Genomic DNA, 20090 nt, shown 5'->3' with positions numbered 1-20090 from the left:
CCTGGGTTTAATGTCGGCACATATGACAAAATAACCAGCTTCTCTCATTTCATTTAAAACAGGACAGTGGTAACAACTTTAGGCTACGGACAATTTTAAGTTTTAGATTTTAAATAGGCTGTATACATTTCAATGGGAGCAACAGGGCGGTCAAATGTCGCTGATTTTACTACAGAGCAGGACGGATTGTAGGGTAGAAAACATCGTGGAAAACACGTTTCCAACACTGCAGGTTACCTGGGTGAATCAGCTAAAAAGAAACATGGTCTGACTCCTACCAACTATATAAAGAGTAACTGAAGGTTAAATGCAGCTAATATATCCTGTTTTAAGCCAGGCACTAACACCTCCGCTCCGCTGTGTCTCAGCCACCATCGCTCTGGCAGCAAGAGCGCTAGAGCCAGAGTAGGGGAGAGGCGAGCTGGAACAAACCATTTTGGGAGGGGGGGTTATCTATACTTTTGTTGTTAAAATGTTATGTCTCAACCAAGTACTGTATGCTTTTTTTTATTTTTAGTAGTGTGTCACACAAACAGCAAATATTGTCAAAAAAGTAAGAAATATTTGGGGGTGCTTTGATTCATTTTAGCCCCAAAATGGGCTAAAATCGCTGTGATGTTTTATCTGAAATTGTAAAACATCTGAACAATCATGATCCAAAACGGATAATATTCAAATATTAATTTTGAGGAAACTGCACCATGTTTTAGTCGATTTCTTTTCGTTTTGTCCTTTGATGAAATGGAAATGTTAAGTTTCGTTTTTCATTCGTGACCTATAAATACAGTAAGTGTGCCGCTCTGACCGTGTCAGTGTTAGGGTCATGGAAGCAGTACCACAAGAGCAACGGAGAAAGCGGAACTCCGTAAATAGGCATGTCGGTGAGTATTTTAATACACGTATTACTTTAAAATAACTATATTCATGTGTTTAATGGTGTGACGGTGCCATGATGATAGCAAATGTTGGTGCTGATGTGAGCTTTGATGTTGTGTTTCAGGGACGATCGTTGCTGTTGCAGGGGGAGCAGGTAAGGCTTTGGACAGTCTGTGTGGTCACCGGGGTTCAACCTACCCACGGTATCTCTCTGTTATGTTGATCCACTACCCTGCAGTCAGGAGAAGCGGTCACACAAAGCTGGCTGTCGGCTTGATAAGCTAACCCAGGGCTTGATTGGGGCTGACGCAAGGATGGATTTTGGCAGCATGTAAACAATTTGCCACCAACAGGGAAAAGAAAAATGTTAAGGAATAAAGTGAACTGCAAGAATATAGATTTATTACTGATGCTCCTCAGGGAAAGCACCAAAACTTTAGAGTTTTGAAAAACTTTAGTCCGTCCTACTGTCTGCACTGCGAGGTCTGGGGGATCTTCTATGAATAGTGACGCTATTTTCAGAAAACTGAGTAGTTAGCAGGCGTTGTTTCATACCTGCTGATCGTTAATCATAACTTGAACCCTGTGTGCGCCATTATAACTTATGCTCTCAAATGAAATGTAGAGATCGGTATGCATGAAATCACCACCTACTGACCAATACATCATCCAGACAATAGGGTCACTGTTCATAGGAAGTCCCTCAGACCTCTGTGTGTGGACAGTAGGAGGATCTAATGTTTTTGTGTTCGTTTTTCCCTGATGTCATTAATAAATGTAGATCTTTAGATACAACCTTATTGCTTCCAACAGGAAAAATTACATTATTATTGTTGCAATAATACATGATTGTGAAACAGGACAGAAACTTGTACTTGCTGACCTTGATTATAATCATCAGGTTCTCCTGTGCCTCACAGACAGAACTGTGATATTGAATCTTTTAACTTTTCCTGGCTTCAAATAGGCCAGACTTTATTCATATAATGTGTATTTTCCAGTCATGCTGTCCAAAGAGCTTAGAGGGCACAAACATTCATACAGCACTTTTAATACTAAACTACTGTAAAGTACTTTTTCCCCTCTCACACACTCTCACACTCTGCTGTGTTCAGTATCTGTATAATGTTTTTAACCTCTTCATATTTTTTGTATAGTTTTCTCTTTCTTTGTAAAATCAGCCCTTGAGCTGCCAGCACGCTTACACTTCCCAACAGCACCAGCCCTTTTACGTGAGCGAGCAGGGTGAACCCTGGATACACTCAGTTTCGTTGATAACAGCTTCATGTGACCACTTATCTGGATCAAATCCAGATAACTGAAAGATACCAGCAACCTTATTTTAACATGTAAAGTGAGCCCAGGATAAGATGTAATCCTGCCTCGTACCTCAGGCCTCTGCTTATATAAAAACCTTTTACATGGCATATCATTTGTAACAGTCACACTGATGCTGGTGTTCTCGTCCATGTGCAGTAGGTGCAGTGGCCTTGGCTCCTGTTGCTCTGGGGGCCGTAGGTTTCACCTCAGCTGGAATAGCTGCAGGCTCCTACGCTGCAAGCATGATGTCTGCTGCTGCGGTGGCTAATGGAGGCGGAGTGCTAGCTGGAGGCATGGTGGCTGTTTTACAGTCAGCAGGTAGGCTTGTCTGACTTTACTGTAGTCTCATTAATAGTGCTGTACACATTCACTTTATTAGGAACCAAAGCAAAGGTGACCTTTGCTCCTGTTGGTGCTGACCAGTATATGGCTCGTAAAACTCTGGCTACTCAGGGACTGAAATACAAATGACTGATAACATATTTACAAATGATTCAGCTTAAAGTCTATTTACAGACTTAAATGGAGATGGCCTTAGTGTCAATAAGATCAGTTAATTGTTCCAGCCTGTGTTGTGTTACAGGACTAAGCTTGTGGTGCGATTAGACTAAGGACTATAATCCTGCCACACTTTGAACTCTTTTATTATAAAGTGTAGTTTTAAAAAAAAAAAATCTGGTAATTCTTTGTTTTTAAATTCATCAGGTCCCAATCAACCCAAATAGCAAAGAAAAATGAAAAATGCATGCCATGAAAGAGTTCGGGTCTTAGGAGGTTAAAAGGGACTTGAACATGAGTGTGCAGCTGGCAGAGCCACAGAAAGGACATGTTGCAGTTATGTCAACACTGACCCAGTTCTGATAAGTTTGCCAATAGTTTTGAATCCATGCCGCAAAGAACTGGGGCTGTTTTGAGAATCAAGAACTGTGTATTAGTGTACAAGCCATAGGACATTGTTTAGTTTATGAAATCTGACACCACTGAGGGGGCAGTGATGCCACAATTAGGTAGCAGTCAGTACAGTTAGTTTGATTCCTGATAAAGTTATAGGCAATCTCAGCTGCTTGACTTGGAATATTTTTCCTCATTCCTCCCAAAGGTGCAGCCGGGCTGTCGGGAGCTGCCACTGCGGCTGTGGGCGGTGTTGGAGCTGCTGCAGGAGCAGGACTGAAATGGCTAGGAGGTCTCATTTTCAAGGACGAAGAAGACGATGAAGACGATGAAGACAAAAAGAAGTAAAGTAAATTTAAATGATCTCACGTGGAAAATTTTAATGATATTTGTTGGCACAAGATATTAAACAAGAGTGAAGAGTTGTCATTTTTAAAGATGTGCTGTACATTTGTCGCTCTTACAGCTTTGCCACTGATCATTTCAGGTGTAGGAATGGAAACTCGCCATACCCGAGGCTCCCTGAACTGTCCTCACACTTTGCCTGAAGGCTGTGGATTCTGATGGTGTCATTCTGATCATTCCTTTTGTGCCTCTGGGTGACTTTTTCTGTGCACGCTGGTATAATATTAGTGAACTACATATGACTGAAAAGCATGACTGTTTTTAAGCAAGTGTGGATTTTTTTTTCTCCTACATTTTCTAAAATTTGTGTCTCAATCAATGATCTACTTGCAGGAAATCCTACATCTAAAATTCTGAATGGTGTTGTTGCCACTGTCCTCACTAAGATGAAGCTAAACTTTGGTAAGAAAGTCTGGTTAAATTCTTTTAACATTCAGTTATTTGGATTTCCTAAAACCTTCTACCCATTTCCATAATCCTGCCTGCAGATCAGCTCAGTGCATCAACTATGAGAAAACTGTCTTTGGAAAATATTGTAAACTGTCTAGAAACTCTTCATTTATTTACTTTAGTTTTTAACAAGAGAATTTTGACCAGTTTCAAACATCTTCATCTCTCTGCACTTCTTTCTGGCAGTAGAATTGTTAAATGTTATTACTCACTACAGTTAGCTAACTATTTATTATTAGCTCAAAATGACAAGTGGTTGAGGTTTGTTTTTTTTAGTTTTTTTTTTTTTTAGAATCATTGTTTTATGTTTAAAATACTTTGCGAACACTTCATTAAACATAAAACTGCATTTATTTTTTGGCAAATTCTATGTAATATATCAAAAATAAAAGTATTTATTCTGCAGTAATCGGTGTTACATGGATCAGTATTACTGCTGCAGGTGATATTGTTAACTATCAGTGTCTACAATGAGATTAAAAATTAATGAAAAATTAAGCAAAAAGCTGGTTAAATTTTGTACAAGTGATTTCTCAGAGATGTTGGTCTGAAAGTGCTGATGGAGGCTACAGCTGTTCAACTTGCCTGCCTTATGAAGTCATATATGACAGGGGTTCCCCTCTCCATCATCACAGCTTTTATTACTAATGTGCTAAATAAGTTTAAAAAAAAGGTTCATATATCACATGTGTTGGTCCAGGTCTTTACGAAGAGAAAACTAATTATGATGATAAATGAGGGTAGCCTACTTGTTTACTTGCTAATGCTAGCTTTGTTTCCACGCAATACACAACTTGTAACTGATCTCAGGGATTTCCACAACATGGATTTATGCACAAACAATCAGCTACAAGCTGCTGTCCTCTTAGCTTGACAAGATGCAGCCACGATTAACTGGGCACAGATGTTGATTAGGACACCTACCATATATTGATTTCAGCAGCTCTATAATCAAGCAGTGTCAAGTCTACTTTCAGAGACAATAGCCAACTGTGGCCATAGGATGGCAGTGATGTAAAGGATGGACGCAGACAGTCATGAGTACAGCTTTATGACAGAATGCTGTTTGCGCTGAAACAAGAGTGATTGCTTTACTTTGGTATACTTTAACTGATGTCTGGTTTTTTTTTACATTTAACTGGACAAACATTGTTTGCCTTGCTTGGCCTGACAGAATACCACGAGACTCTCTTCACAAAGCATTTTATTTACCAATCTTCTGCAAATTCTCCAACAAACAACGTTTCCCACTCTTAAGATAATTAAAATTTATCTGAATAGATATTTAGTGGCATTTGGCAAAGAAGAGGTACACACAAAGCTAGTGTTAGCTTTCGACAGGAAGGTTTATTCTTCCTCAATAAGATTATTCTAATCATGCTGATAAAACTAGAAACAAAAGCACAGCTCTATTCAGTATTTTCCAATGACGAACAAATGTACCAAAAAAACAAACAACTGCTTTATCACTTTATCACAGCACCTGACTCAGGTAAGGTTTCTGATTAACACTGCTCTCAAATGAGATTATGACTATAATGAAATGACTATGATATTTATTTTCCATTATCTGTTGTGCTTTGTTTAAATGTCAAAAATCACTGGGAAAATCTTTAAATAATTTATCTTTTATATGTGATTTAAAAACAAATCTGAATTGCAAAACATCTGAACAATCATGCAATATACATAAACGGAAATGTTAACTCATTCACTGCCAGCCATTTTCAAATCAGGTAACTCCCTGATTAACGGCGAATTACGCGAATTAATAACGCGAATTAATAACGAGTATTACAGGTAATACATTGGCAGTGAATGAGTTAAGTTTGTATTTTCATGTTACCATAGAAATACCGGAAGTGTCTCCGTGGCAGAGTCTATTGTTGAGACAGTTCTGCATCTATACGATACGCAAACATAGAAAGTGGAACTCCGTAAACATGCGTGTTGGTGAGTGTTTTAATACACGTATTACTTTAAAATAACTATATTCATGTGTTTAATGGTGTGACGGCGCCATGATGATAGCTAATGTCGGTGCTGATGTGAGCTTTGATGTTGTGTTTCAGGGACGATCGCTGCTGTTGCAGGGGGAGCAGGTAAGGCTTTGGACGGTCTGTGTGGTCACCGGGGTTCAACCTATCCACGGTATCTCTCTGTTATGTTGATCCACTACCCTTTACCGCAGTCAGGAGAAGCGGTCACACAAAGCTGGGTGTCGGCTTGATAAGCTAACCCAGGGCTTGATTGGGGCTGACACTTGACAGGGATTGTTTTTGGCAGCATGTAAACAATTTGACACCTACAGGGAAAAGAAAAATGTTAAGGAATAAAGTGAAGTGTAAGAATATAGATTTATTACTGATGCTCATCAGGGAACGCACCAAAACTTTAGAGTCTTTTGAAAAACTTTAGTCCGTCCTACTGTCTGTACACTCCGAGGTCTGAGGGATCTTCTATGAATAGTGACGTTATTTTCAGAAAACCGATTAGTCAGCAGGCGTTGTTTCATTAGTCATAACTTGAACCCTGTGGAATGCATTACATTGTAACTAATGCTCTCAAATGAAATATAAAGATTATGCATGAAATCACCACCTACTGACCAATACATCATCCAGACAATAGGGTCACTGTTCATAGAAAGTCCCTCAGACCTCTGTGTGTGGACAGTAGGAGGATCTAATGTTTTGTGTAAAGTCTTCGTTTTTCCCTGATGTCATTGATAAATGTAGATCTTTAGATACAACCTTATTACTTTACGTTTTCCTGTTGGAAGCAAATGTTTTACAAGATTTTCTTTGTTCTCCAGCAATAATACATGATTGTGAAACAGGACACAAACTTGTACTTGCTGACCTTAATTATAATCATCACATTCTCCAGTGCCTCAAACACAGAACTGTGATATTGAATCTATAAACTTACACAGCTTTCCTGGCTTCAAATAGGCCAGACGTTTATTCCTATAATGTGTATTTTCCAGTCATGCTGTCCAAAGTCCTTTGAAGGCACAAACATTCATACAGCACTTTTAATACTAAACTACTGTAAAGTACTTTTTCCTCTCACACTTACACTTCACAACAGCACCAGCCCTTTTACGTGAGCGAGAAGGGTGAACCCTGGATTAACTTAATTTGTTTCATAACAGCTTCATGTGACCACTTATCCAGATTGCCAGTGTTTGGGTAAGTGAATCCAGATAACTGAAAGATACCCTGGATGTGCTAAACTTGCTTTAACATGTAAAGCGAGCCCAGGATAAGATGTAATCCTGCCTCGTACCTCAGGCCTCTGCTTATATAAAAACTTTTTACATGGCATATCATTTGTAACAGTCACACTGATGCTGGTGTTCTCGTCCATGTGCAGTAGGTGCAGTGGCCTTGGCTCCTGTTGCTCTGGGGGCCGTAGGTTTCACCTCAGCTGGAATAGCTGCAGGCTCCTACGCTGCAAGCATGATGTCTGCTGCTGCGGTGGCTAATGGAGGCGGAGTGCTAGCTGGAGGCATGGTGGCTGTTTTACAGTCAGCAGGTAGGCTTGTTGTCTGACTTTACTGTGGTTTCATCAATAGTGCTGTATACATTCACTTTATTAGGAACCTACAGTGGCCCTGAGAGGCCAAACGGACCTCAACTTAAGAAAACAGCAGCAATAAGAAAAACGCTGCAAAAGCACACAAAACACAACGGAAATAGGAAAAAACAGATTTCCGAAAGCACAAGGGAAGTGTTTCTGAGGAGACAATAACCCGACGGACGAGTTGCAGGAACCAAAAATATACTAAGAATTGGGCTGGGAGACACTTAAAAGAAGTGGAGGATCTCTCAGTTTTGTAAGGAAAGAAAAGATTAGAGGTAAGTGTGTTAGCCTAACTATTAGCCTAAAAATCCGTCATCAGTATTAGTTTTGTGTGCTTTTGTAGCGTTTTTCTTATTGCTAGTGTTTTCTTAAGTTGCAGTCCGTTTGGCCTCTCAGGGCCACCGTAGGAACCAAAGCAAAGGTGACCCTTGCTCCTGTTGGTGGTGACCAGTATATGTATACTCAGGGACTGAATAATTCAATACAAATGACTGATAACACATTTACAAATGTACACACTGATTCAACTTAAAGTCTATTTACAGACTTAAATGGGGATGGCCTTAGTGTCCTGTGTTGTGTTACAGGACACCTGTGTTGTGTTACAGCACACAGCCTTAGTGTCCTGTGTTGTGTTACAGGACTAAGCTTGTGGTGTGGGGCGATCGTGCCTCAAGAGTTGGCAGTTTGTCTTGTAATCAGAAGGTTGCCAGTTCGAGCCCCGGCTCCAACAGTCTTGGTCGTTGTGTCCTTGGGCAAGACACTTCACCCATTGCCTACTGGTGGTCAGAGGGCCCGGTTGCGCCAGTGTCTATGTGTGGCTACAATGTAGCTTGCCATCACCAGTGTGTGAATGGGTGGATGACTGAATGTAGTGTAAAGTGCTTTGGGGTCCATAGGGACTAACTAAAGCACTATACAAATGCAGGCCATTTAACAGACCCTTAAAATGACTTTAGTGCCTACAACATGAGTGAGGTATTGGTGTATAAGCCATAGGGCATTTTTTTTTAGTTTATGAAATCTGACACCACTAGGGGGCAGTGATGCCACTATTAGGTGGCAGTCAGTTGTTTTGATTCCTGATAAAGTTAGAAGCAAACTCAGCTGCTTGACTTGATGCAACATATTGAAGCTGTGAATATTTTCCCTCCTCCCTCTTGAAGGTGCAGCTGGGCTGTCGGGGGCTGCCACTGCAGCTGTGGGCGGTGTTGGAGCTGCTGCAGGAGCAGGACTGAAATTGCTGGCAGGTGTCATACGGAAATAAAAAATGTAAATAATCTCACATGGCAAATTCTAATGATATTTTGTTGCCACTGCTCTTCCTACTAATGAGCATTGTTGTGATGTCATAAATATGAGTGATACATTTTTTAACTGTTTCAGTGAATGAGTGAAAGTGTTTCTGCAGTCAGTGTTTCTGTGCATCAAAGAGTAATTCCACAAATTCAGAGTGTTGTAAAAATTTCAGGATTTAACGAAATTTTTTGGTCATACCACGTTACTGAAGTGTTTAAACTAAAGAGTGTTCTAGTGTTTATTCATTCAAGGTTCAAAATAAAGGAAGATATTAAACCAGAGTGAAGAGTTGTCATTTTTGAAGATGTGCTGTACATTTGTCGTTCTTACAGCTTTGCCACTGATCATTTCAGGTGTAGGAATGGAAACTCACTAAACCCTTTCCTTCCTTCTCTAAGCAATATTTTACTTTGTTGAAAGATCTAAATAAGAGTAACTGAAATTAACTTAATTAAAATGCATTTCAAAGTTTCTGCTGGCTCCAGTGTTTTTAAAATTTGTAATGGTACAAAAGATTATTTAAAGATTTAACCCTCACACAATAAACTGTAATAACACAATCTCCCCCCCCCCCCCTTTTTTAAGGATGTGCAGATGTTTTTTTAATGTTCTACACTAAAATTTTCATATCAATTGATTACTTTATTGTAGGAAATTGTAGTTCTAAATTTCAGAATGGTGTTAATGCCTTTGTCTTCACTAAGGTGAGTCTGATTTATTTATTTTTTAGCTTTCAGGTGCTCGTGTTTTGATTTCTTAAAGCCTTGCACCCGTTTCCATAATCTTACCAGCAGATGAGCTCAGTGCATGTATTATGAGGAGTCTTTCTGTGGAGATTATTGTAAACTTTCTGGAAACTGAGGCATTCGTGGGCTCTATAACTCATTCTACTTTCTTTGCTTTCTCTGTTTTGTATTTTGCGTTTTTGCATAGCACTGGGTGAAGCTGGTATTTGATCCCCTACAACCCAGTCAGAATTTTGGCACATTTTCTGGACTTTTATGGAGTGGTTGATATTTCTGCATTACATTATGATGTTTAAAATAAAAACAATTATGCTTTTATTTTGCATGGATTTTTATTTTCACATTAAATTCAGAAAATTTCTTCGTATCAGTCTTGGGTTCAGATCAAACAGCTTCATGCTCTACAATGATACCTAAAAATGATGCATTCAAAATAGCAGTGATCTTAATCCACCATATATTTAACTTAATTTTCAAATTTTGCTTTAAGCTGAGTGTCTGACGTTTCTAAAATGATGCTTCATTTGAGATCTGTCACATGACTGAACATCTGGTATTTGTTCATAGTGTAAATCTTAACGTGTTCCAGTCTGGTTACAAATGGTTGAGAGCATCCAACCCACTGTTCCTCCAGCACCAGCAACACCTCCAATGCCAGCTCCTGTCAGACCTCCCATACCTACAGTGAGATTATAGACGCCATCAACTGTTTGTTATTCATGTGTAAAGCTTTTATGCTATTCTTTTTGATGCTTCTCTGTATGATTTGCATTATATCTGTTTTATATATTTAAATATGTAAGCAATTTTCTTTGCAACATCTAAATAATATTGTTTAAATAATTTACTAATTAAATCAAAATATCTGGTTTACCCCAGGATTGCAGGGTTGCTATGAGACCTCCTGCTGCAACTCCTCCTCCATTAGAAACTGCAAAATATGACATCAGTTTGGCAGCAATGGAGCCTGCTGCTATTCCAGCTGGAGTGAACCCAGTGCAGCCAGAATGGCTGGAGCCAGAGCCACAGTGCCAGCACCTCCTGAATATTATTTTACATATATATTGGAAAGATTTTCAAATAAGAAGTAACAAGAACCAACCTTAGTTACAAAAAGTTTATTGTGAAATGTAAATAAAAACAGAAGACAGTGATGTGGTCCTGCCATGAAATTTAAAATGAGCTAATGTCATTTCTTGAAATAGTAAAATGTTTTAGTTGTTCAACTGTAAATAAAGTTTATGTTCATAAGACTTGCATTGCATTGTGGGTTGCGTGAAAGCGGTGAATCACGTCATCTGACAGCTTACCTCCGACTATAACGACTCCCTTGAAAGACAAAGAGTGAACAAAATCGCGCATGGAGTAAGAAATTCATTAAATTACACTGCATGAAAAATAATTAATAACATAAACAGTAAAATATGAAGGATTTACATATTTCTTCCCAGTCCATGATATGTCCACATTCAGATGATACAGAGAGTGTATCCGTATTTATGCCCAGATATCCACAGTGCAGTGGTATATTTTGTCCAGTGCATCCCCCCCTGCCTTTTTTATAATTATTGATAGAAGTTTCACTTTCATTTCTCAGTAAATGATACTAACTGCCCACACGTGAACAGCAGCACCGGACAAAATACACCACTGCACTGTGTGGGGTTGCAATTTCAAGAGGTTGTGTGAGCAATTCCTCAGATTAGAAGAAGGTTGATTTCAGCTCCCAAATTCCAATTAAAGTCAAAAACCACAAAAATCACAGGAGAAGAGCAGAGGTCTATGCCAGCTGTTTTATTCAACAGTGAAGTTCAGCAAAAAGAAGGAAAAGCAAAAGCTCCCCTAGGGTGTTTGCCGTAGGCGCATGCAGGTTGGGACCAACCCCAATGGACAGACAGCAGGGAAAAGCCCTGATGACTCTTCTGTCCCCTTCTTATGGGCCAGTAACCCCACCTCCTGCTGCTGGGTAACTTTACACTTGTCCTCCAGCCAAAAACAGCAGAGCAGGGTCAGGTACCGACCAAGATACAGGCAGGGGCCAGTCAGGATTCTGGCTAAGGGCCGTCTGCAGAGGGGCACCCTTTGATTAACCCTTTGCTTTGCCTTATCACAATTGGTCACATCATGGTCAAAAGTCACACATTAACATACATCAGCAAGTAGCATAATCTTATGACATTACTTCTGACTGCAGACAGGTGTTGATTTTGCTACATGCGAACAAATATCTGATGATGTTTATTGCAGATATGCAGTATACACGTCATTCAAAAAATCCACAACAACTATGCTGCTTCTGGGTAAAAATATTATCATTGTATTAGTATTTAGTTACTTGTATTTTCCTACCATACACAATAGTAGAGACATACATTTGAATAGCCCATAAAGTCCATACAAGCTCTGCATAATAACCTGTCTTTTGTTCATTTATAGTTCAGGCAAAATCACAGAAATACACCACTTAATATGTGAAAGCATAATAAATGGATGGATGGATGTCAACCCCCTGAGATCCAACCTCAGAATCACTTTCATTTCCCAAGAAACAACAGCTGACCCTCACACTTGTATATGAGGCACAGTCAAGTCTTAGGCTCCTCATCCTGTGTGAGATAATGGATTTAAGTGAGTACAGCTACCTTTTTCACATCGTCTATAGCTACATCATATAAGCTCATGATTATAGCGTCACAGAAAATGGCTAAATTATTCCAGCTGGGCTGAGGTAAGATGTTTTTTTCTTTCTTTCCTGTGTTTCAGTGACAGCTTTAGCGATCACAGCTGGGGCAGGTAAGACACTTAACCTTACTTTGTTTTTGTTTTTTTAATCACTCAAGCTCATAGGAGAAGTCATAGTAGATATCATACATCACTGCTAAATTGCTTTGATAAAATATCCTTTATTCACAAAGTCTAAATTGTGGATGTCCCCCTTTTAATTCTTTGTGAAACAGTAAAGGTAGAAATCTTTGTGTAAATAACTTTTACAAGTTACTCAAGTCATTTAAAAGTAACAGACCATAACTGGTAAAACTGGTCCAGAAGGCTACTCAGGACCCATTTGTTTGTTGTTGTTTTTTAATCAGGATGGAGTAGACAACTAGAGGGCTTTTGAGGCAGTTAGAACAGGGTGAGTTACCTTCATCATCGGCTCCATCTAGGCTCTACACTGCGTATTGGGTAAGGCCCGAAGGATGAATGACTAGACATTTAAACTAAGAGCTGATCCAGACTTCCTGTATTGGAAGTACTGGATCCTGCTGCTATTCCACTTGAAAAGAACCTCAGTTCAGCCACAACAGGAGTCAGAGCTAGTTTCCATCTGCAGTCCCCGCGGAGGTCAAAGAGACATAAAAACATGAAATGAATGAATCATGTGGTTAATAATGTCATGTGACCTCCTAGGTAAATGGTAAATGGCCTGCATTTGTATAGCGCTTTACTCAGTCCCTAAGGATCCCAAAGCATTTTACAGTCATTCACCCATACATTCACACACTGGCACACTGACAGAGGCGAGGCTGCCGGACACTGGCGCCACCGGACCCTCTGACCACCACCAGTAGGCAAACGCGGGGTTAGTATCTTGCCCAAGGACATTTTGGCATGCAGCCAGGAGGCAGCCTGGGATCGAACCACCGACCTCCTGATTATTGGCTGACCTGCTCTGCCACCTGAGCTACAGCCACCCCATGCAGTATTGTATTTATACAATACTGCAATGTGGTAATTTTGGGTATACTGGGAGTGCAGAATTATTAGGCAAATGAGTATTTTGTCCACATCATCCTCTTCATGCATGTTGTCTTACTACAAGCCGTATAGGCTCGAAAGCCTACTACCAATTAAGCATATTAGGTGATGTGCATCTCTGTAATGAGAAGGGGTGTGGTCTAATGACATCAACACCCTATATCAGGTGTGCATAATTATTAGGCAACGTCCTTTCCTTTGGCAAAATGGGTCAAAAGAAGGACTTGACAGGCTCAGAAAAGTCAAAAATAGTGAGATATCTTGCAGAGGGATGCAACAGTCTCAAAATTGCAAAGCTTCTGAAGCGTGATCATCGAACAATCAAGCGTTTCATTCAAAATAGTCAACAGGGTCGCAAGAAGCGTGTGGAAAAACCAAGGCGCAAAATAACTGCCCATGAACTGAGAAAAGTCAAGCGTGCAGCTGCCAAGATGCCACTTGCCACCAGTTTGGCCATATTTCAGAGCTGCAACATCACTGGAGTGCCCAAGAGCACAAGGTGTGCAATACTCAGAGACATGGCCAAGGTAAGAAAGGCTGAAAGACGACCACCACTGAACAAGACACACAAGCTGAAACGTCAAGACTGGGCCAAGAAATATCTCAAGACTGGTTTTTCTAAGGTTTTATGGACTGATGAAATGAGAGTGAGTCTTGATGGGCCAGATGGATGGGACCGTGGCTGGATTGGTAAAGGGCAGAGAGCTCCAGTCCGACTCAGACGCCAGCAAGGTGGAGGTGGAGTACTGGTTTGGGCTGGTATCATCAAAGATGAGCTTGTGGGGCCTTTTCGGGTTGAGGATGGAGTCAAGCTCAACTCCCAGTCCCACTGCCAGTTTCTGGAAGACACCTTCTTCAAGCAGTGGTACAGGAAGAAGTCTGCATCCTTCAAGAAAAACATGATTTTCATGCAGGACAATGCTCCATCACACGCGTCCAAGTACTCCACAGCGTGGCTGGCAAGAAAGGGTATAAAAGAAGAAAAACTAATGACATGGCCTCCTTGTTCACCTGATCTGAACCCCATTGAGAACCTGTGGTCCATCATCAAATGTGAGATTTACAAGGAGGGAAAACAGTACACCTCTCTGAACAGTGTCTGGGAGGCTGTGGTTGCTGCTGCACGCAATGTTGATGGTGAACAGATCAAAACACTGACAGAATCCATGGATGGCAGGCTTTTGAGTGTCCTTGCAGAGAAAGGTGGCTATATTGGTCGCTGATTTGTTTTTGTTTTGTTTTTGAATGTCAGAAATGTATATTAGTGAATGTGGAGATGTTATATTGGTTTCACTGGTAAAAATAAATAATTGAAATGGGTATATATTTGTTTTTTGTTAAGTTGCCTAATAATTATGCACAGTAATAGTCACCTGCGCACACAGATATCCCCCTAAAATAGCTAAAACTAAAAACAAACTAAAAACTACTTCCAAAAACATTCAGCTTTGATATTAATGAGTTTTTTTGGGTTCATTGAGAACATGGTTGTTGTTCAATAATAAAATTATTCCTCAAAAATACAACTTGCCTAATAATTCTGCACTCCCTGTAATTACTGTCAATTTATTTGTATTTATTTTTTCTTACCATACATAATAGCACAGAAATACATTTGCAATGACCCAAGTGAAGTCCATACAAGCTCTCCATAATGACTTGTTTTTGTTTTTTTAATTTTAGGCAGGGTGACTAAGCAACTTCCTCTCTTGCAAATTCCCTGAAATACTTCACTGTACATGAAAAGCATAACAAAAGTAAAATAAAAATAAATATGTCAAACCCTCTGAGATCCAACCTCAGAATCACTTGTTCCAAAATGACTGAGGAAGCGTTGTTTACTTCACAGACCCAGTGACGCCCACTCTAAGAATTTCGTTTCCTAGGAATAACAACTGACCCTCCCACTTGTTTATAAGGCACAATCCAGTCTTAGGCTCCTCATCCTGAGTGGAATAATGGGTCTATGTGAGTACAGCTGCCTTTTTATATTATCTATAACTACATCATATAGGCTTGTGATAGTAGCATCACAGAAAATGTCAAAATATTTACAGCTGAGCTGAGGTAAGATGTTTTTTTCTTTCTTTTTTTGTGTTCCAGTAACAGCTATAGCAATCGCAGCCGGGGCAGGTAATACAGCTGTTTGTTTTTTTATTTATTTATTATCACAGGCTGGTAGAAGTTGCACGTATCATACACGTATTCATTTCGAAGCATCCTGATGATCAGTAACCAGGTTTTTCTTCCTGTTGTCAGGTGGAGCAGTGGTGTCTGCTCCTATTGTCCTGGGGGCTGTAGGTTTCACTTCAGCTGGAATAGCTGCAGGCTCCTATGCTGCAAGCATGATGTCTGCAGCTGCTGTGGCCAATGGAGGAGGAGTGGCAGCAGGAAGTGTGGTGGCTGTTTTACAGTCAGCAGGTAAAAAAACAAAAACAAAAAAACCCTTAGTATGATATACCGGACAGGCCTTATAAACAATAACATGTCGCTGTGTTGCAGTGAGGATAAAGCCTCCCTCTCTTCTCTGCAGCTCAGTTACTTCATCTAACTGCTCGATCAGCTGTCTGGTGTTCTGAAGCCTGTTTTCTCTCTGCAGGTATGGCAGGTCTGTCTGGGGCCGCCACCGCAGCCGTGGGCTCTGTTGGAGGGGCTGTGGGATTTTTGGCTACTCTCATCTGAGACCAGGAAATTATGATAATCAGAAAGAAAAATAATAATAACAAAGAATATAATTACTGTTGTTAGAAACAGTTGCCAAAAGTATCAGCGTCATGCTTCAGTAAAGCTTGACTGAAATGTGAGTGCTGGTAATGCTGTGGTGTTTTATTACGAAACACATGAACACGGTCAAATTGTGCAACTTAGAATAAAGCCCTAATAATGAAAAGCATTTTAAAGTTGTGTTCACACATGATACAAATTATTTTTTACTTTTCCACAGGATAATTATGCACTGATAACAAAGTGATATCTTATCATCTCAGACATGTTAAAAACGTTGATGGTCTGCCCAAAATGATTTCTGCTATATAAACTGTTGGAAATAAAATGCTGACATTTAATCTGTCAAACACATCTGAAACATGTCTCTCATTAATGACATCTGAGCAGTTTTGTGCCAGAAAGAACATTCCAGTCAAAACCACGCTCCAGTTTGTGTTGCTCTCTGTCGCCCTCTGTTGTTCAGCTGTGAACATAAAGTTTTGTTTCTCAGGAAATGAAACCTTGCTTGCTATAAAAACCAGCCCGTTTCAGAGCAGACGCAGAGCAGATAAAGACATGGACCCCGGTGAGCCATTCGTCTTTGATAGAAACCAGTTGAGCTATGGCCCAGTGTTCTTATGTTGTGTTACAGCAGTGGTTACCAATTTTGTTTTGCTAGGACCTCGCTTTGTTTTACAAGAAAATCGTCCCCCCGCATAAACACATCCTAAAACCAGTTTTCATACTCCTTTGCAATTTATTCCACACCTCAAACCTTTTGTAAGCAATTGAACAAATAAAAGTTATCTGCAATAGGTTACAGGTTGCAATACAATAAACCACTACCTCTTTTAAATAACAGAAAAACATCTTTAATTATTTTACATATAGTTGTTTTTTTAAATATATACAGGGCTGGACTGGGACAAAAGTTGGCCTGGGCATTTTGACTAGAGACCGGCCCACCAGGTATTATAGGAAACGCCATAAAGTCTTTGAATGAAAACAAACGCTGTCGTGACAGTGATGTCTGTCGTGATGTCTGTCTTGATGGTATATGTATGATTTCTATACATTTTACATCAGATAAAAACTTTAGTTGTAAGATCCAGATAATTATTTATTAAAAGCCAGACATTTTAAATGAGAATAAGAAAGAAAAGTATTTCTTTGTGCCCCCCTTTCCCTATTAATGCCCTACCTGACCCCCTGGCAAAGCTGTGCTAGATCCGCCTCTGCACAGTTACCAGCTGTCAGCTACGTAAAAAAAGGATCCTGGTGTTATTTGTCTCTCAGAAACGGTTCATAACTTCCCTTCAACTTATTCATGTCACCTAAAAGGTAATGACCAGCAGCTTTACGGTCGTGGCTGCAGAAAAAATCAGCTGATACAAGTAATATTAAATAAATTCTAACAACAGCTGATCAAGCTTAAACGTGCTGCTGTTGTTTAGCGCGACATCCGCTGGTTTCCTCTTTCTGGCGCAAAGCGGGAGATAAACAAACAAGAGAGACGGGACTTGCGTCAGAAAAACCGATCAGCTGATCATTGATCAGTTTCATGATTGAGGTAGCAACAGGAGAAGGAGGGAGAGAGAATGAGAGAAGAGGCATCAGCGGGTAAAGACATAGAATAACTCCAGCTTTTTGTCTTTTTTCATTCTAGCTGAAGTACGGGACAAACTGCGTTCCTTTTCAGTTCAATACGAAATGCGGCTGCCTCAGGTCTCTCCTCCTCCTTCCTGCCCTTTCCCTCATCCACCTGCTGGCCTCTGTGGAAGCTCCGCCATAGCCACCACCAAACATCAGAGTTATTTTTACACATCTGCCAGCATCTGCCAGCTAATCCACCACCTTTCATTTTTTATACCTGCCAATAAAATTATATTTAGTAGTCAGTATAATCTTTTAATAATATAAGTTTCTTTATGGTAGAATACTGCATGTAATCATTTGTGTTTAGAAGTATATACAGTGGGGCAAAAAAGTATTTAGTCAGCCACCGATTGTGCAAGTTCCCCCACCTAAAATGATGACAGAGGTCAGTAATTTGCACCAGAGGTACACTTCAACTGTGAGAGACAGAATGTGAAAAAAAAAATCCATGAATCCACATGGTAGGATTTGTAAAGAATTTATTCGTAAATCAGGGTGGAAAATAAGTATTTGGTCAATAACAAAAATACAACTCAATACTTTGTAACATAACCTTTGTTGGCAATAACAGAGGTCAAACGTTTAATATAGGTCTTTACCAGGTTTGCACACACAGTAGCTGGTATTTTGGCCCATTCCTCCATGCAGATCTTCTCGAGAGCAGTGATGTTTTGGGGCTGTCGCCGAGCAACACGGACTTTCAACTCCCGCCACAGATTTTCTATGGGGTTGAGGTCTGGAGACTGGCTAGGCCACTCCAGGACTTTCAAATGCTTCTTACGGAGCCACTCCTTTGTTGCCCGGGCGGTGTGTTTTGGATCATTGTCGTGTTGGAAGACCCAGCCTCGTTTCATCTTCAAAGTTCTCACTGATGGAAGGAGGTTTTGGCTCAAAATCTCACGATACATGGCCCCATTCATTCTGTCCTTAACACGGATCAGTCGTCCTGTCCCCTTGGCAGAAAAACAGCCCCATAGCATGATGTTTCCACCCCCATGCTTCACAGTAGGTATGGTGTTCTTGGGATGCAACTCAGTATTCTTCTTCCTCCAAACACGACGAGTTGAGTTTATACCAAAAAGTTCTACTTTGGTTTCATCTGACCACATGACATTCTCCCAATCCTCTGCTGTATCATCCATGTGCTCTCTGGCAAACTTCAGACGGGCCTGGACATGCACTGGCTTCAGCAGCGGAACACGTCTGGCACTGCGGGATTTGATTCCCTGCCGTTGTAGTGTGTTACTGATGGTGACCTTTGTTACTTTGGTCCCAGCTCTCTGCAGGTCATTCACCAGGTCCCCCCGTGTGGTTCTGGGATCTTTGCTCACCGTTCTCATGATCATTCTGACCCCACGGGATGAGATCTTGCGTGGAGCCCCAGATCGAGGGAGATTATCAGTGGTCTTGTATGTCTTCCATTTTCTGATGATTGCTCCCACAGTTGATTTTTTCACACCAAGCTGCTTGCCTATTGTAGATTCACTCTTCCCAGTCTGGTGCAGGTCTACAATACTTTTCCTGGTGTCCTTCGAAAGCTCTTTGGTCTTGGCCATGGCGGAGTTTGGAGTCTGACTGTTTGAGGCTGTGGACAGGTGTCTTTTATACAGATGATGAGTTCAAACAGGTGCCATTCATACAGGTAACGAGTGGGGGACAGAAAAGCTTCTTACAGAAGACGTTACAGGTCTGTGAGAGCCAGAGATTTTCCTTGTTTGAGGTGACCAAATACTTATTTTCCACCCTAATTTACGAATAAATTCTTTACAAATCCTACCATGTGGATTCATGGATTTTTTTTTCACATTCTGTCTCTCACAGTTGAAGTGTACCTCTGGTGCAAATTACTGACCTCTGTCATCATTTTAAGTGGGGGAACTTGCACAATCGGTGGCTGACTAAATACTTTTTTGCCCCACTGTAGTTGGTGGCATATTGAAAGAATGTCTCATCCTAGGAGGTCTGTAACAACTTTGTGTGCATTCAAGAGTGCACTGGCATTCACACCCACATCCTGGGGAACTGGGAGAGGTCATACCTTCTTTTCCAATTTTACGGTAGGATAAACGTAGCTAGTCTAAGTCCCTTTTTATTTAAATGAACTGCTGGATTTCCAGACCAGCAGGTTTACGGAAGTCTTCACGGGGTCACAGCTTAACCTCTCTCTCTCTCTCTCTCTCTCTCTCTCTCTCTCACACACACACACACACACACACACACACACACACACACCTAAACATCCATATTCCAATGTAATGATCAAACGCACCCACTGATGTATAAATAAAGACCAGGGCAGTGGCAGAGCGCGAGTCTCAGAGCTCTCACTCTCAGTGCAAGTGCTCTGTACTGCCCTTGCATGCAAGTAAAACTGTGTGTTTCTCCTCTCTGATTCTC

General features: G+C 40.5%; 4 protein-coding genes across 5 annotated transcripts; 3 read left to right on the top strand and 1 right to left on the bottom strand.

Moving 5' to 3' along the window:
• The first annotated feature begins 766 nt into the window (after positions 1-766).
• Positions 767-5248, top strand: LOC120740278 (interferon alpha-inducible protein 27-like protein 2A). 2 transcript variants are annotated; one of them, XM_040042523.1, is made up of 5 exons: positions 767-881; positions 1001-1030; positions 2353-2514; positions 3296-3431; positions 3554-5248. In XM_040042523.1, exons 1-5 carry the CDS (start codon positions 824-826, stop codon positions 3633-3635), a joined length of 468 nt encoding a protein of 155 aa, XP_039898457.1. In that variant the 5' UTR covers positions 767-823; the 3' UTR covers positions 3636-5248. The 2 variants fall into 2 exon arrangements, with proteins under 2 accessions (XP_039898457.1, XP_039898458.1); XM_040042524.1 differs by having other exon boundaries at positions 775-881; positions 3575-5247.
• A 515-nt stretch (positions 5249-5763) lies between these two features.
• LOC120740280 (interferon alpha-inducible protein 27-like protein 2A) lies at positions 5764-9110 on the top strand. The gene is made up of 4 exons (XM_040042526.1): positions 5764-5895; positions 6015-6044; positions 7321-7482; positions 8697-9110. The coding sequence occupies exons 1-4, from the start codon at positions 5886-5888 to the stop codon at positions 8795-8797; spliced, it is 303 nt and encodes a 100-aa protein (XP_039898460.1). The 5' UTR covers positions 5764-5885; the 3' UTR covers positions 8798-9110.
• A 381-nt stretch (positions 9111-9491) lies between these two features.
• LOC120740279 (interferon alpha-inducible protein 27-like protein 2A) lies at positions 9492-11486 on the bottom strand. The gene is made up of 4 exons (XM_040042525.1): positions 11013-11486; positions 10886-10904; positions 10450-10616; positions 9492-10254 (listed from the first exon to the last, which is right to left on the bottom strand). The coding sequence occupies exons 1-4, from the start codon at positions 11029-11031 to the stop codon at positions 10151-10153; spliced, it is 309 nt and encodes a 102-aa protein (XP_039898459.1). The 5' UTR covers positions 11032-11486; the 3' UTR covers positions 9492-10150.
• A 3688-nt stretch (positions 11487-15174) lies between these two features.
• On the top strand, positions 15175-16416 carry LOC120740281 (interferon alpha-inducible protein 27-like protein 2A). Its single transcript, XM_040042527.1, has 4 exons — positions 15175-15299; positions 15435-15464; positions 15591-15752; positions 15931-16416. Exons 1-4 carry the CDS (start codon positions 15290-15292, stop codon positions 16011-16013), a joined length of 285 nt encoding a protein of 94 aa, XP_039898461.1. The 5' UTR covers positions 15175-15289; the 3' UTR covers positions 16014-16416.
• The last annotated feature ends 3674 nt before the right edge of the window (positions 16417-20090 follow it).

Source organism: Simochromis diagramma, unplaced genomic scaffold (assembly GCF_900408965.1).
Source record: "Simochromis diagramma unplaced genomic scaffold, fSimDia1.1 OVJJ01000304.1, whole genome shotgun sequence".
In the NCBI taxonomy this organism is placed as follows: Eukaryota; Metazoa; Chordata; class Actinopteri; order Cichliformes; family Cichlidae; genus Simochromis; species Simochromis diagramma.
The sequence above is the reverse complement of the archived record's forward strand: the minus strand, read 5'-3'. Positions and strand labels throughout refer to the sequence as shown.